The sequence below is a fragment of the Littorina saxatilis genome, linkage group LG15 (assembly GCF_037325665.1).
Source record: "Littorina saxatilis isolate snail1 linkage group LG15, US_GU_Lsax_2.0, whole genome shotgun sequence".
NCBI lineage: Eukaryota > Metazoa > Mollusca > Gastropoda > Littorinimorpha > Littorinidae > Littorina > Littorina saxatilis.
The window spans coordinates 21,214,566-21,228,517 of record NC_090259.1 but is presented as its reverse complement, the minus strand read 5'-3'; the positions used below and the strand labels follow the sequence as shown (position 1 = coordinate 21,228,517).

At 46.4% G+C, this 13,952-nt stretch overlaps 2 protein-coding genes across 6 annotated transcripts in view; one reads left to right on the top strand and one right to left on the bottom strand.

Annotated features, from left to right (window-relative positions):
• Positions 1–681: 681 nt before the first annotated feature.
• Positions 682–12,309, bottom strand: LOC138948804 (FK506-binding protein-like). Of its 2 annotated transcripts, none has more exons than XM_070320430.1 (2): positions 12,161–12,309; positions 682–11,140 (listed from the first exon to the last, which is right to left on the bottom strand). In XM_070320430.1, the coding sequence occupies exon 2, from the start codon at positions 11,108–11,110 to the stop codon at positions 10,073–10,075; it is 1,038 nt and encodes a 345-aa protein (XP_070176531.1). In that variant the 5' UTR covers positions 11,111–11,140; positions 12,161–12,309; the 3' UTR covers positions 682–10,072. The 2 variants fall into 2 exon arrangements, with proteins under 2 accessions (XP_070176531.1, XP_070176530.1); XM_070320429.1 differs by having other exon boundaries at positions 12,173–12,309.
• Positions 12,310–12,494: 185 nt separating this feature from the next.
• The window catches only part of LOC138948803 (golgin subfamily A member 1-like), a 35,410-nt gene continuing 33,952 nt past the window's right edge, over positions 12,495–13,952 (top strand). For 2 of the 4 annotated variants that reach the window (XM_070320426.1, XM_070320425.1), the window contains exon 1: positions 12,496–12,604. The gene's annotated coding sequence lies outside the window, so the exon portion shown is untranslated. Of the gene's footprint in view, positions 12,605–13,952 lie in introns of all 4 variants that reach the window. The other 2 variants (XM_070320427.1, XM_070320428.1) reach the window with 2 other exon arrangements.

The following is a 13,952-nucleotide window of genomic DNA, read 5'->3' as shown; positions in this document are numbered from 1 at the left end:
GCTCTATCCCATCTCCCCCCTTTCCCCGTCGCGATATAACCTTCGTGGTTGAAAACGACATTAAACACCAAATAAAGTAAAGAATGCATAAAGAAGATTCCAAAGTTGATTGCAAACATGTTACAATACATGTATTAAGACTAGTAAACACAGTTGAGCTGATTGGATTGTCTACTCAATCTTAAATTTGTGACAAGATTCGCTCACAGACATAAAATAAAACTCAGCACATGAAAATAAAAACTTTTCACATTTTCAAATCCAAAAACAAAGACTTCCAACATTTGTCTGTTCACTTAAAAGACCGTTGGGTCAAAATATATGTGAATGTATTGTTTTGTCAATAACAAACGTTTCAACAACCTACCTTTCTTGTTTTTTGATTTTTCACATTTTCATTCACACTTTTTAAGTAAATTTGCCACAGTTTTTTTTTCTTTCTCTGATTGCATAGCATTTAAATACAGCTAAGCAAATTGTGTCATTTAAGGTCAGTCAAACCTGCCCTTACGACAACCTCTCCAAAGCCACCACCTGCCCACAACGAAGGAGCCCAGAAGAGTTTTTCTTGTATAATTCACCTTTCCATAGCGACCACCTGTCCATAGCGACCACTTTTGGTCTGTCCGTTGGCTGGTCGTTATAGACAGGTTCGACTGTACAACAGTAGGAGCCTTTCAATAAATCGAAAATTTTATTGTAAATTTTCATTTAATAAATATACCTACCCGAATCACATGTAGCATTGACACAATCGGAGATGCTAGGTTCTGTACAGGCTAACCGTCTAAGGGAAGCAACCCCAACCACAAAAGTGTAAACGTAGCCATGGTAATGCCCATACACCCGGGGAGTTACCTCCCCTCGTGCATGCCACGTCACCACTGCTACTGAACACGTGGTTCCTATCATTCGACCTAAAGAATAAATTCTCCAAATCAAAAGCGGGGTTGGCGGGAGGGAATATACTATGTGATTCGGGTAGGTATATTTATTAAATGAAAATTTACAATAAAATTTTCGATTAAATTACATATTCCTACTCCGAATCACATGTAGCAGATTGCAACAACAAGGCGGTGGGAAAGAAAAATCCAACTCACTCAAAAAACCTTGCCGAAAACCTGGACCGCTGCCAAAGAATCAGGGCGGTCCCAGTGGGAAAGAAAATCTAACCCACTCAAAAAGCCCTTGGCAGGGCTGGCCCACTGCCAACAGGCAGTGAGGGAACCGAGGAAAGTCCTGATTGACAGCCGAGAAGTATCTCAGGCAAAAGCGTAAGAGACAACCTCAGAGATCCAGAAAGCTGTGCTCAGCACTTCTTCCAATCTCCTAGCCGTAAAAAACAGCACAGGAATAGACCCAAGCCTTGGATTAATAACCCTGGCGAGCCAAGGGAAAGACAAGCTTCCCCCCCCCCCCTTTTATTGGAAGGAAATGCTAATGTCCTGAGAAGATCCGTGCGTAAGGTTGTCCCCTCAACTGAGAAGGACGAACCCCCGCGGTGACCTTAAGACAACCATGCCAAAGTCTGCAAACCTTGGGATGTAGTAAAGCCCAAAAGGCTTGTGAGAAAGAAGTCAGCTCAAAAAAAGAGTGACCAATCCCCACGAAAGAGCGAGAGAGAGACATCCGAGCACTACGTACCAGAGTCCACCTCGAAGAGAAAACTCACAATAGAAGGTCGCCAGTCATCCCCTACCAGTCCCTGCGAACGCAGGGAGAGAGGTAGCACCCGACAGCAGCCACTTACGACTGTGCGTAAGCTACCGGAAGTGAGGACCCACGGTGGTCAAAACCGATGTGACTGGCAACCATAAACAAAATGGCTAAAAGCCAGAATGTTCCCAAAACAGTCTGCTTGAAGGTAATCGAGAGTGAATCAAAAACCTAAAGCAGAAAACCAAGACTGGTAAACGTAAACCGTGAAGCCAGCCAGCCATAAGACTCCCGAAACCAGAGTTCTCAGGGAAAAAACAGGCAGTTAACTTCCTAGCCAAATCAAGAGCCTACCTGAGTTTGGCCAGAAACCCAGAGCGCGTCTGTCCCTGTCTGAAGACAGAGTCCAACGCGGAGAAAAACGGACAACCGCCCTAGACAAAGTTGCCTTTTGTAGCCGGGCGACTGTAAGGAAACCCGACCCAACGGACGTCATCCGGACTCGCCTCATACTAAGATGAGGAAGAAGAGAGGAAAGGCCCAAGACTGAAGTCACAGGAACCAAACCTTAGCTAAACCTCTGCCCGAAGGAGAAGAGTAGCCAAAACCTGAGAGAGAGGAGGAAAGCCACAAAGAACTACTCCTCAAACATCCATTGTCCAAGACAATGCCCCCTCAGGAAAATCTGAATGTTACCTCCGAGGCCAACTCAAGCGTACCTTAAGTTTGGACGAAACACCAGAACGCGTCTGATCACTAGAGAAAGACAGAGTCCGACTCGATGAAAGACAACAAGGACCAAAGTCCAAACGTTTGTGGCCAAACAGGGGTAACCTGAATCCAGAGAACCCCACCCAAACGAAAATCGTCCTATCCAATCTCTTAAAAAGAGAGAACAAAGGAAAGAAAAGACGAAGTCCGAAGCCACAAGAAACGGGAAGGCAACAACCACCATCGCCGCAACGTGGAATGGCTGTTGCCCAGCCAAGGCTGCCTATAGGCTGCCAGCTTAGCTTAACCAGAGGAATGAGCATGCTTCTGCTAAGCATGTTTCTGAGTATGCTAGCCTTACCTTCCTTCAACCCTTGTAAAGCAGTCAGAGACCTGCTGATCTCTACTCGACTGAAACTCTACTGCAGGCAAAGTTTAAGCGACTCTCTTTGACTGTTCAGGGAACTGAGAATGCGAAAGAAACGAGTCCCTCCGACACCCGCCGTACGAGCGTAGTGAAGGAAGGGCAGCCTCATCTGCTCCATGCTCACCCAAGCAAGGGCTGGCCAACAGAGTAGAGAAAGGAGGCAAGTTCCAAAGGCTGAATAAGCAAGAAGGAACAGAAGGTGAAGCCCGTGTAGCCGAGGCCAGTCAAGGCTGAGCATGTTCCGGAACTGAACCATAGTAGAAACAGCGGCAGAACCAAAACACTAGAGATACCACTTTCGGGAGGAGATGGCCTAGCCAAAACCTGCAAACCGTGGTACCTACAAAAGGTGACTAAGGAACCGGAAGTAGGAAAACATCCTATCTTCACGGAACGGAAGTCCGACATCGACAACAAAGTCAACCAACAAGGAAGCCACCAATGTCGATGCACCCAACGGGAAATCCTGAGCCGAAGCTCCGAGCTTCGACGGAAATCCAGAACGTGTTCGATTGCTGACCAAAGACTGAAAACCAGAATAGCTCAGCTACGAACGCAACCGAAGTCACAGTTGCTGGTGGTAAACTGATGAATGAGATGACCAGAAACCGGAAAACCATCCAACCGGAAAAAGACCTGACTCATCCCCCTAATGACGGTCGTGAATAGGGGAAACGTCCAGGGCCACCCGAACTGAATAGGCAGTAAACTCAACACCCAACAGGTAAAGTGAAGACTGCCCCGGCTGAGGCTGAAAGCCTAAATGCCCGTAGGCCAGCCGCTGTTCCTCACCCCCCGACCTCCGAAGGAGTGTCAGGAAGAGGAGAAGTGTATCCGAACAGAGCCGGAAATGCAGCAGACAAAACCGCAAAAAACGGAAGCGAAAGTTGCATAGAGTAGACTGAGGCCGGAAGCCCAAACGCCCGTAGGCCAGTCCTCTGTCAACTCCAGTCAAAACCGCAAAGTGTACTTGAAATGGAGGACTTATGCTTCCAGTAAAACCGGAAACGCCACGCCGACAACGGCTGCCGCCCTGTGAAACACAAATGCCCACGACGGAACAAGAGTGAGACAGAACAGAAGAGGACTGGGGCCGGAACCCGAACGCCCGTAGGCCAGTCCTCGATCAACCCCAGACAAGCCACAACGTGCGCTTGTGATGGAGAACCTATGCTTCCAGACAGGAAGTGTAGGAGGCCGAAGCCCCGTCTGGGAAAAAACTTCGACGTGACCTCTGCCGCAGCTAAGAGGACAGCGTTAAGCCTTTTTCCCGATAACCAGCACGTGTGGAATCGCTGACGACAGACTGAATGTCCGACACAACCAGCGAAAAAACCGAAGTCCACGTACTGGTGGAAGGCCGGTGAAACGGCATAACCGGAAAACCGGAAATCCGTCCCCCCCCCCGACGTCGTCCTAACTCATGCCTTGACCAGGCTAAGAGAGAGAAGACGGCAAGTCTGCAGCCGCCGGCACCGGAACGGCAGTCGCCGCGACAACCGAAGGTTGAAACGCTGACTACATCGGCCAGGGCTAAGACAACACCTGCCCGAAGGGCTGGCGTTGCGCCTCAGCTACCGACATCCTGAAGGAAGTGGAAGCGAAAGGAGCAGTAAATCCGGGCGGAGCCGGAAAGCACCAGACGAGACCGCGAAAAGCGGAAGCGCCGAATGCGAGGACGGAGGCCGGAAGCCCGAATGCCCTAAAGGCAACGTCCGGTCAACCCCGGAAACGACCACAGCGGGTGCGTACGTCAGAGGACCTATGCTTCCAGCGAGTGCCGGAAGCGCAGCGCCAGAAACGGCTACCGCCATTGCTCCGCCACACAATGGTCTTCGAGGAAGCCAGGGTGTGACTGAACAGAGGACGAATGCCCGGGGGGCAACGTCCGGTCAACCCCGGAAACGACCACAGCGGGTGCGTACGTCAGAGGACCTATGCTTCCAGCGAGTGCCGGAAGCGCAGCGCCGGAAACGGCTACCGCCACTGCTCCGCCACACAATGGTCTTCGAGGAAGCCAGGGTGCGACTGAACAGAGGACGAATGCCCGGGGGGCAACGTCCGGTCAACCCCGGAAACGACCACAGCGGGTGCGCACATCGGGGGACCTGGTCAACCCCGGAAACGACCACAGCGGGTGCGTACATCGGGGGACCTATGCTTCCGGCGAGTGCCGGAAGCGCAGCAGTCGGAAACGGCTAGACAACTCCGGAAACGACCCCAGCGGGTGCGTACGTCGGAGAAGTAGCCGGAACCAACTGCCGCCATTGCTCAGCCACACAATGGTCTTCAGTGAAGCCAGGGTGCGACTGAACAGGGGTTTGCGGGTCGTGAACCCGCCGAAAAGAGCTGTGTCCCAGCAGGGACTGTCCGACGGCCTCACGAGGGCCTGTGGACCAGCTCGACTTACTTGAATCGCCAACCACAGCGGTAGAAGACGAAGAAGCAAAACATCCGCCCTAGACAACGTCTCGGCCGGAAGCGTCAAAGAAGCCAACAAGGTGACGTCGCCCACAGACAGCGGGACCAACGGAAGACGCAGGCTTGGCACGCGACAATTTCTTCACAAAGATAACGCAGACACCTGCAACACCTGATCTGCTAACGGCAGAGAAGGCGAGGAGAAGAAACAGGACGTACAACAGTATATGACTGCCCCACAAAGTGTTTGTTCGAGGCAGAAAGAGTAACGAACAAAACATAAAAAACATGTTAAATCCGAAACCACGACAAGTCCTACGGACTGGTAGATACCTGCTAAAGCCTAGCCAAGAAAACCACTGTCAGCGACGCTGATACACAAAATGGCGGCCAAGCGATAAGTTACTGGACAAAATTTAGAAGTCCAAAACGGACGAAAATTAAGCAATAACAAAAATTCCTGTCAAAGAAATGACGAAATATGAAATGGCTTACCAACTAACAAAGCAGAAGGCAAAAACGCAGGTAAAGTAAGGAGAACCTCACCATAACATAGGCCTAGCCACATAAAAAAGCTGTCAGGAAAGCTGAGCAACCGAACGTGGCGGCCACAAGATAAGTTACTGAAACGCATTTAGGAGTCCAAACGGACAAAAAAGTCAGCAACTATAGGTAAATTCCTGTCAAACTAAAGACAAGAAGGAACAAGCTTACCAGCTAAACAAAGCAGAAAGCAAGTAAGAAGGTAAAATTACGTTTACCTCCAAAATACATGGCCTAGCCACAAAAATCTGTCAACTCATGCTGACAACAAAAATGGCGGCCAACAGTAGTCACTGAAATATCACAGGTCCAAACACGGACGAAAATCAGCAACTACCACAAATTTCCTGTCAAAATAATGACCAAAATGGAAAGAGCTCACCAACTACGAAGCAGGAGGCAAGATAGACGGTAACGTGGCCGGTGGGTGTCAAAACAACACCAACAGCGCAGCCACAGGGGAGCCCAAAAAATACAACAACCTGCTCCCTCGAAAGCTGTAAGGTCGAATGATAGGAACCACGTGTTCAGTAGCAGTGGTGACGTGGCATGCACGAGGGGAGGTAACTCCCCGGGTGTATGGGCATTACCATGGCTACGTTTACACTTTTGTGGTTGGGGTTGCTTCCCTTAGACGGTTAGCCTGTACAGAACCTAGCATCTCCGATTGTGTCAATGCTACATGTGATTCGGAGTAGGAATATGTAATTTAATGTAGATTTTACTTTAATTGAATTACCGGCATATGAATTGAAACATGTAAGAAAACTTAAACGACATTCATGTAAATAGGATCATGCAGAAGATCCTCAGGAAGTTGGAAATAAACAAAATAAAAGATGGTTATCTTGCTGCCTTGGTAAGATTTTAAAATTGCAAAATAATCCTAGGAAACCACACACACACAACCAACAAAATAAAACTTCATACACACACAATCAAAAACTGGTCAGTTATCTGCCTTTGATTCAGAGAATAGTGACACACACACACACACACACATACACATCAGAGGGATGATTTATCTGGTATCAGAAAGGCTAAAACAAAATCAGCACTGACCTTCATCCTGGACAAAAAAATCAATTGTGGAAAAACCAACTAAAAAAGTCATCAGTGTAAAGTTTCAACAGAATAACATGACAGGCGCTATAGCTCAGTAAATCTACATTGACCTTCATGTGGAAGGTTGGGGCGGGGATATAGCTCAGTCGGTAGCGCGCTGGATTTGTATCCAGTTGGCCGCTGTCAGCGTGAGTTCGTCCCAACGTTTGGTGAGAGATTTATTTCTCAGAGTCAACTTTGTGTGCAGACTCTCCTCGGTGTCCGAACACCCCCCGTGTGTACACGCAAGCACAAGACCAAGTGCGCACGAAAAAGATCTTGTAATCCATGTCAGAGTTCGGTGGGTTATAGAAACACGAAAATACCCAGCATGCTTTCCCCGAAAGCGGCGTAGGGCTGCCTAAATGGCGGGGTAAAAACGGTCATACACGTAAAATTCCACTCGTGCAAAAAACACGAAGTGTACGTGGGAGTTTCAGCCCACGAACGCAGAAGAAGATGTGGAAGGTTCAGGCTTCGAATCCTGGCCGCGGCTGCTGGACAAAAGACCAAGTAATCAGGGAACAAATCCTGTAATTCATGTCAAAATTTGTGGGGTATAGAAAGACACAAATAACCAGCACACATCCCCCCCTAAAAGAAAGTACGGCCGCCTAAATGGCTGAGAAAAAAACAGCCATACACATATGTGCAGGGGGGTGGGGGTGGTAAGAGATATATATATGTACACAAATAAGTACAATTTGAGTATTGAGTATTTTTTTTGATACCTGCCTCCTTCAGTTATCCTTAAACTTAAAACTCTGCATCTTAAATCCTTTACAGATATATATATCTGTTTACCTTTGAAGAAAAATGTGTGACACTGTATTTTGGGAAAAAGGGGTTTCAGCAAAGTCCCCAAAATGGTGTACTATTCTTTGGCTGAGTATAGTGATTGTGAAAATGTACTAGCCAGAGATCAAACTTAACGTAGCCAAACCAACAATTTGTTTTAGCAACTTTACTCGCATTTAGTGAGTAGATGAACATTTCTACTCGCCAGTAACATGTTTCTACTCGCCACGTTCAGTGCTGTTAAGATCTCTTTTTCAAACATCAACCATGCCTCTCTCTTTCCCTCTCTTAATTATTATTATTATTATAATAATATTCTATTATCATCATTTTTATTACCAGCGTCATTGTTAGTTTAATGACAAATGTAACTTCAATGTTAATACTTTACTGCTTTTTGCTGTTTAAACTTTGTTTTATATAAACACTTCATGTGTAATGCTTTATATGTCCAAATGAGACAGGCTATAACTATTTAAGGATAATTGGGCTGAGCCCAAAACCTAATTCATCTCAATAAAGTTTTGAATCTGAATCTCTCTCTATCTCTCTCTCTTCACACACACACACACACACACACACACACACACACACACACACACACACACACACACACACACACACACACACACACACACACACACACACACACACACACACACACACACACACACACACACACACACACACACACACACACACACTTTCTCTCCTTCCCATCCCATTGACCTCAACCCCTAATCTTTTCTCCATCTGCTCACCGATAAAATGCTTGTAAAAAGGAAAAACATGGGAGTGTGGTGTCAGGAAATATAGAAGAGGTCTTGAGCATTTGGAATGCACACACAGCATCACTTTGATGAGTTCATATGACATCATGATTAAAAACGTCATGGTCTCTTTCTCTTCCTAGCATTCCAAGTTACTTAAACTGGGTGTCTGAACAATTACATTTTCATCATTTTCACAATATTTCAATCAATCAATCAATGAGTCTTATATCGCGCATATTCCGTGGGTACAGTTCTAGGCGCTCTGCAGTGATGCCGTGTGAGATGAAATTTTATACGGCCAGTAGATTGCAGCCATTTCGGCGCATATTTACCTTTCACGGCCTGTTATTCCAAGTCACACGGGTATAGGTAGACAATTATTAAGTGTCCCTAAGCAATTTTGCCAGGAAAGACCCTTTTGTCAATCGTGGGATCTTTAACGTGCACACCCAATGTAGTGTACACGGGGGGAGGTTCGGACACCGAAGAGAGTCTGCACACAAAGTTGACTCTGTGAAATAAATTTCCGCCGAACCTGGGATCGAACTCACGCTGACAGCGGCCAACTGAATACAAATCCAGCGCGCTACCAACTGAGCTGGGTAACAAAATATGCATGTCGGAAAGTGACAATTCCAAGTGATAATGGTTTTGAGCTTCAAGTGAAAAGCGGATTAATGTCAACTCAAAGTCAAAGCCATTTCATACTGTTCTTTGCTTCTTGGCAATAGTTTTATAGACAGAAAATGCAAGAAAAAAAAAACAAGCATAAGAGCAAGAAAAACAGACCTCCATGGAAGGTCTGCTAAGGTTAAATTATTGTTTCCTAATTAATGCAAACAGGATAAAAGTAACAGAGCATCCAGGGCACAAGATAAAGGAAAGAGATGTAATGCATAACCAGTCCACAAGCATCTCAACCCAATTCGTCACAATAAACGATGTGTGGAAATAACTCCTTCAGGTTTTCATTGATTGTTGCAAAGTTGCTTATCCTTGGTAATATTGAGGCATATAAACCCATGTCAGCATGTGACACTGAAGTCGTGTGAAGACCAAACACTAGCAAGAAGTATGTCGCCGCACATGGTCTGCGATCTGTGCATGCAACGAGGCACGCGATCACAGAGCTCTGCAATGATTTAGTCAGCTCTCATACATGTTCATAATTTCCAATGAAAAAACAGACTGGAGCTATTTTTTACTGGGATATTAGTCAATCGTTTGACTTTAATGTCATGTGGGATATCTGCCTCAGTATTTCCAAGGAAAAGCAACTCTTCCACAACCATAGAAACCTGACAGAGTTATTTCCGTAATTTGTCTATAACTGCGCAATACTGCCTTGCAAAAAAAGCCTAGCAAAAAAAGCCTGTTTCTTCCGCCTGCAAAGCCTGACCCATGTAGCGCCAACTGGACACTAGATCCTCCAGCTTATACTTTCACTTATAACTTTTCCAGAATGCAGTATGCTGAGCATTTCTTCCCTTCTCTTGAACTGGGATCTACATAGAGAACACAAGATTCTGTGCAAAAGAACATTTTGGTCAAAGCCTCAACCAGCTGGGCCCGTGAATGTCAATCTCATCTTGTTTCATTTTATGTTGTTTTCATATATATGCAAGTCAACATTTGTTCAAGAGAACATCTTGCTCAAGCCTTGCACCAGCTGGGCCTGTGACTGTGAAACTTGAACGTTCACTGTTTGTAGCAGCTCGGCAAGCGCACGATTGTTGGGCTCTTTACGCAGTCCTTTCTCCAGATCTCCTTGTGCCAACAAATAGTTCCCCATGCTCACGCTGGCCGACGCCCTGCGATACAACGCCTTCACGTTGGTGGGGTCGATGTAGAGCGCCTTGGTGCAGTTGGTCGCCACTTCTTGGTTGTGACCAGTTTTCATCTGACAGGCGGCAAGATTGAGGTAACACTGACACAGAAGCTGCTGGTGGGACGCCTCCATTGTTTCATCGTCCTCGAAGGTGAGGGGAAGGACGGAGAGAAGGAGGCGAGTGGCAGAGCGGAACTGAGCGAAAGCCGCGTAGATGTTTCCCTCCTTGAACAGCTGGGCTCCTCGTTCCTTGCACGCTTTCGCTGAGGTGCATTTCTCCAGCGGTGTCATTCGCCAGGGTGGTGTTGCTGGTGTGAAGGTGTGAAGTGTGACTTGTAACAGCAGCTCCCCACTCACCGTTTTCAGTCCGCTGACGCACACTTCCGCGATCTCGCTCTTTTTCATCGAGGTCAGCGCCTGGTCGAGGAGATAGGCAACGGGTGTGGTCGCTTCTCCGACCTGAAAGCTGCCTTGACCTACAGGATAGCCAATCCAGGACAGGTCAAGGTCACCAACAGGGCGAGTGACCTGAATGGTTACCGTGCAACATGAACCTATCACCGGACCGTACAGCCCTTCCCCTCTCTGGAGAACTTTCTTCCTGCAGGAACCTTCCGGCAAGTTCCAGACTTTTCCACTCGCATGTTCTGAGGTCGGTCCAGGTGGTTGTGGCACGGCATGAAAATCCTGGAAGTCTTTTGCATCCGCGTCCATGTCTGTGCTGTCTGCCATGCTGCTTCCTATCTGATCGTCAATGCCATCGTCTTCATCATTGGTATCCATGGAAACCATCCCAGCGTCCACATCCATGGTTGCCCCGTCTCCTTCAATGTCGCTGGTTTCCATGGTGACTCACGGAGTGACGACTCTCAGACTCTGCAAAAGTGAGAGAAAGCACACTGATTTTATTGATAAGAACTTTGCAGGTTTTAAATTTAAAGCAATGGCATATTGATATGAGGCTCTGTGAATACTTAATCTTCTATTACTGCACACTGACATTTGTATTTTCCTTTTGATGCACCCTTTACCTGCATGGTTACATTTTTACTCAGTTAATTAAGAAGCTCAACTGAAAGGAAAAGATCTACCTAATAGCAGGGTTTCATTTACTAGTGCGCCTTGCGCCAATGGCGCATAACATCTCAAAATGTCCCATTGGAATTGCCTTCAGTGCGTCAAAGGGCGCACTGAGATTACGTACAAATGCGCACACTTTCCAAAGGACTAGGAGTACAATGTTCGGAATGAGCTAGGCAAAAACGCGCGCCAAGCCGAGCAACTTGCGAGTTTGTAAAATGCAATGTGATTTGCTTTTAAAATGTAATTCATTAGTATTCAACCAATTCTGCGAACTATCTGTGCTGGCGCGATTACCTCTGTGGAAACTGTCAACAGAAGCGAGATCGATCGAAACACAGAGAAACACACACAGTACACACACACTAACCGGATACACTGGCAAATTCTCATATCATCATATGGCACTAAATACAGCACTATTTTTCATCTTTCGACAAAAGCATTATCGGGCCGCCTAGAATGCTTTGTGCATTTTGCCTTCGACTATGTACGTAATGTCCCATCAGAATTTGGTTGAGGGGGACAAATGTCCCATTGTCTTTTTCTTCCAGGCTATAAAACCCTGTAATAGTAATATGTATTTCTACTGCTGAAAGATAATAGTAACTGGCAAATTTGAAAACAATTCTGTTATCAAGATTACACCATGGAATTGTAAGTTACATTGCGCACCTGTTTATCTAGCAGACGATAAACAGAGAAAACTGAAGTCAACTTGTAGTCTTCACACACTCACAGCACATGATACATTTTCTCGGTGCCTCGCTAATAAACAAGTATACCCCTAAGCTTGAAATAACACAGAACACGTACAGTAGTTCTTACCACACACTGAACAGGATTACACGCCCAAGCACACAGAGACACTCTTTTTCACAGCGTAAACAAGTAATGGATGTTGATGGATCCTCAACAATCGAGCGAAAGTTATCTCCCTTGTTATCTCACAGTACAGGTAAACAAACTGCAGCATACTCCTGACAAGAACAAAATATGTAAATGAGCTAGATCAACAAATAAAACACACACATAAAAATACCTCTAATTAAAGACTTGGTTTATTTTTCACAAAAAGGAAATTGTACTTATTCCCAAAACGATTGTTATTTTTTGGTTGGAAATATCAAAAAGTTGGATCGATGACATCAGTTCCGGTGACAACTGTGATGGCCGAAAGTTGAGGAAAACCACAGGCACTGTGTGGAGGAATTGGTGTTTCTTGGGTGTTTGTGCCAGTTTCCGGCGATCAACGGGCTGGTAAGTACCAGAATGTCTTGCTTTATGTGCCGAGTATTCTTTCCAAGCACAGTAAGGCAGTGGGTTGGAACTGTTAGCTGCAGCTTTGTCATGATTATCACCTGAGTCTTTTCAGTATGGATTGTTGACTCGGCAAAGAAAGCGAAAGGGGATCCTGTATCCTAGTCAGGTGAAATTATGTGTAGGATTTAGTTGTCCCAGGGGAGTAGTGGCTACGACTATCAACGATTACCATCCGACGTCCAGCGTAACATCTATGCTGAACGTCTGAAGTGGCCTACCTTGCAGAACAGAAGAACTTCAGCCGCCTCTCCACGTTCGCAAAAATCACCCGCAACCAGATGCACGTCCGGTGCAAACACCTCAAGACACTGGAGACAAGATCAAGGCGTGGTCACAACCAGCAGTACAGCAGGATCCCCTGCCGCACGGACCAAAACAGCAACTCGTTCTTCCCCCGCACAGTCAGAGACTGGAACACCCTGACTCCTGAAACCCTGGCCCTGTATCTGTATGCTGTTGCACATACCATTGGGGGGGGGGGGGGGGGGGGGGGCAATCATGCCTACAGTAACATCCCTTCCCTTTTATTTTTATTTTATTTTATTTTATTATTTCTAACTGACCTCTCTTCGCCCCACCATGCAACAATAATGGTCATTCATGACCGTAGTTGCTAAATGGAAGGAGAAGAAGACTATTTTGGCAAATGATATGATGATTTTTGCAGCCCATAGCTAGGGTTAGATTCGAGTTCCCCTCACTGACAGTAGACAAAATTGACTTCAATTGACAATTATAAAGCTGATACTGATAGCTGTACCAGGGAAACAAAAACAATTTTGCTACACTATTTGTACCCCAACTAAACCATTTCACACCTGTGTGATTTTATTGAAACTTTCTATGCTAAAATATGCTTGTGACTGTTCGGCACACATTTCTTCTTCTTCTTCTTGCGTTCGCCGTCACACCATCAGTTTAGTCTGCGAGACGAATGACGTCGTGGCTTCCAGGTCTTGTCTGCTCCCATAGAGTTTGGTGCGGAGAGGGACTGATGCTGGCCACACTTTGTCTCTGATTGGTTTGAGTTGGGGGCATGTCATTAAGACATGTTCTGGAGTCTGGTCTTCCAGACCACAGGGACAGGTTGGTGAAGGGGTCAGCTTCAGCTTCCTGAACATGTGGGCGTTGAGGCGACAGTGACCAGTTCGTAGTCGCATGATCACTACTTGCTGCCATCGTTCTAGGAGATGATATGCGTCTCTCGTGGATTGTGGTCGCATTGCTGCCTTCACGAGGGTATTCTTTTCAGCGAAGCTGACCGGGTTGTCTGGTTGTTCCTCCC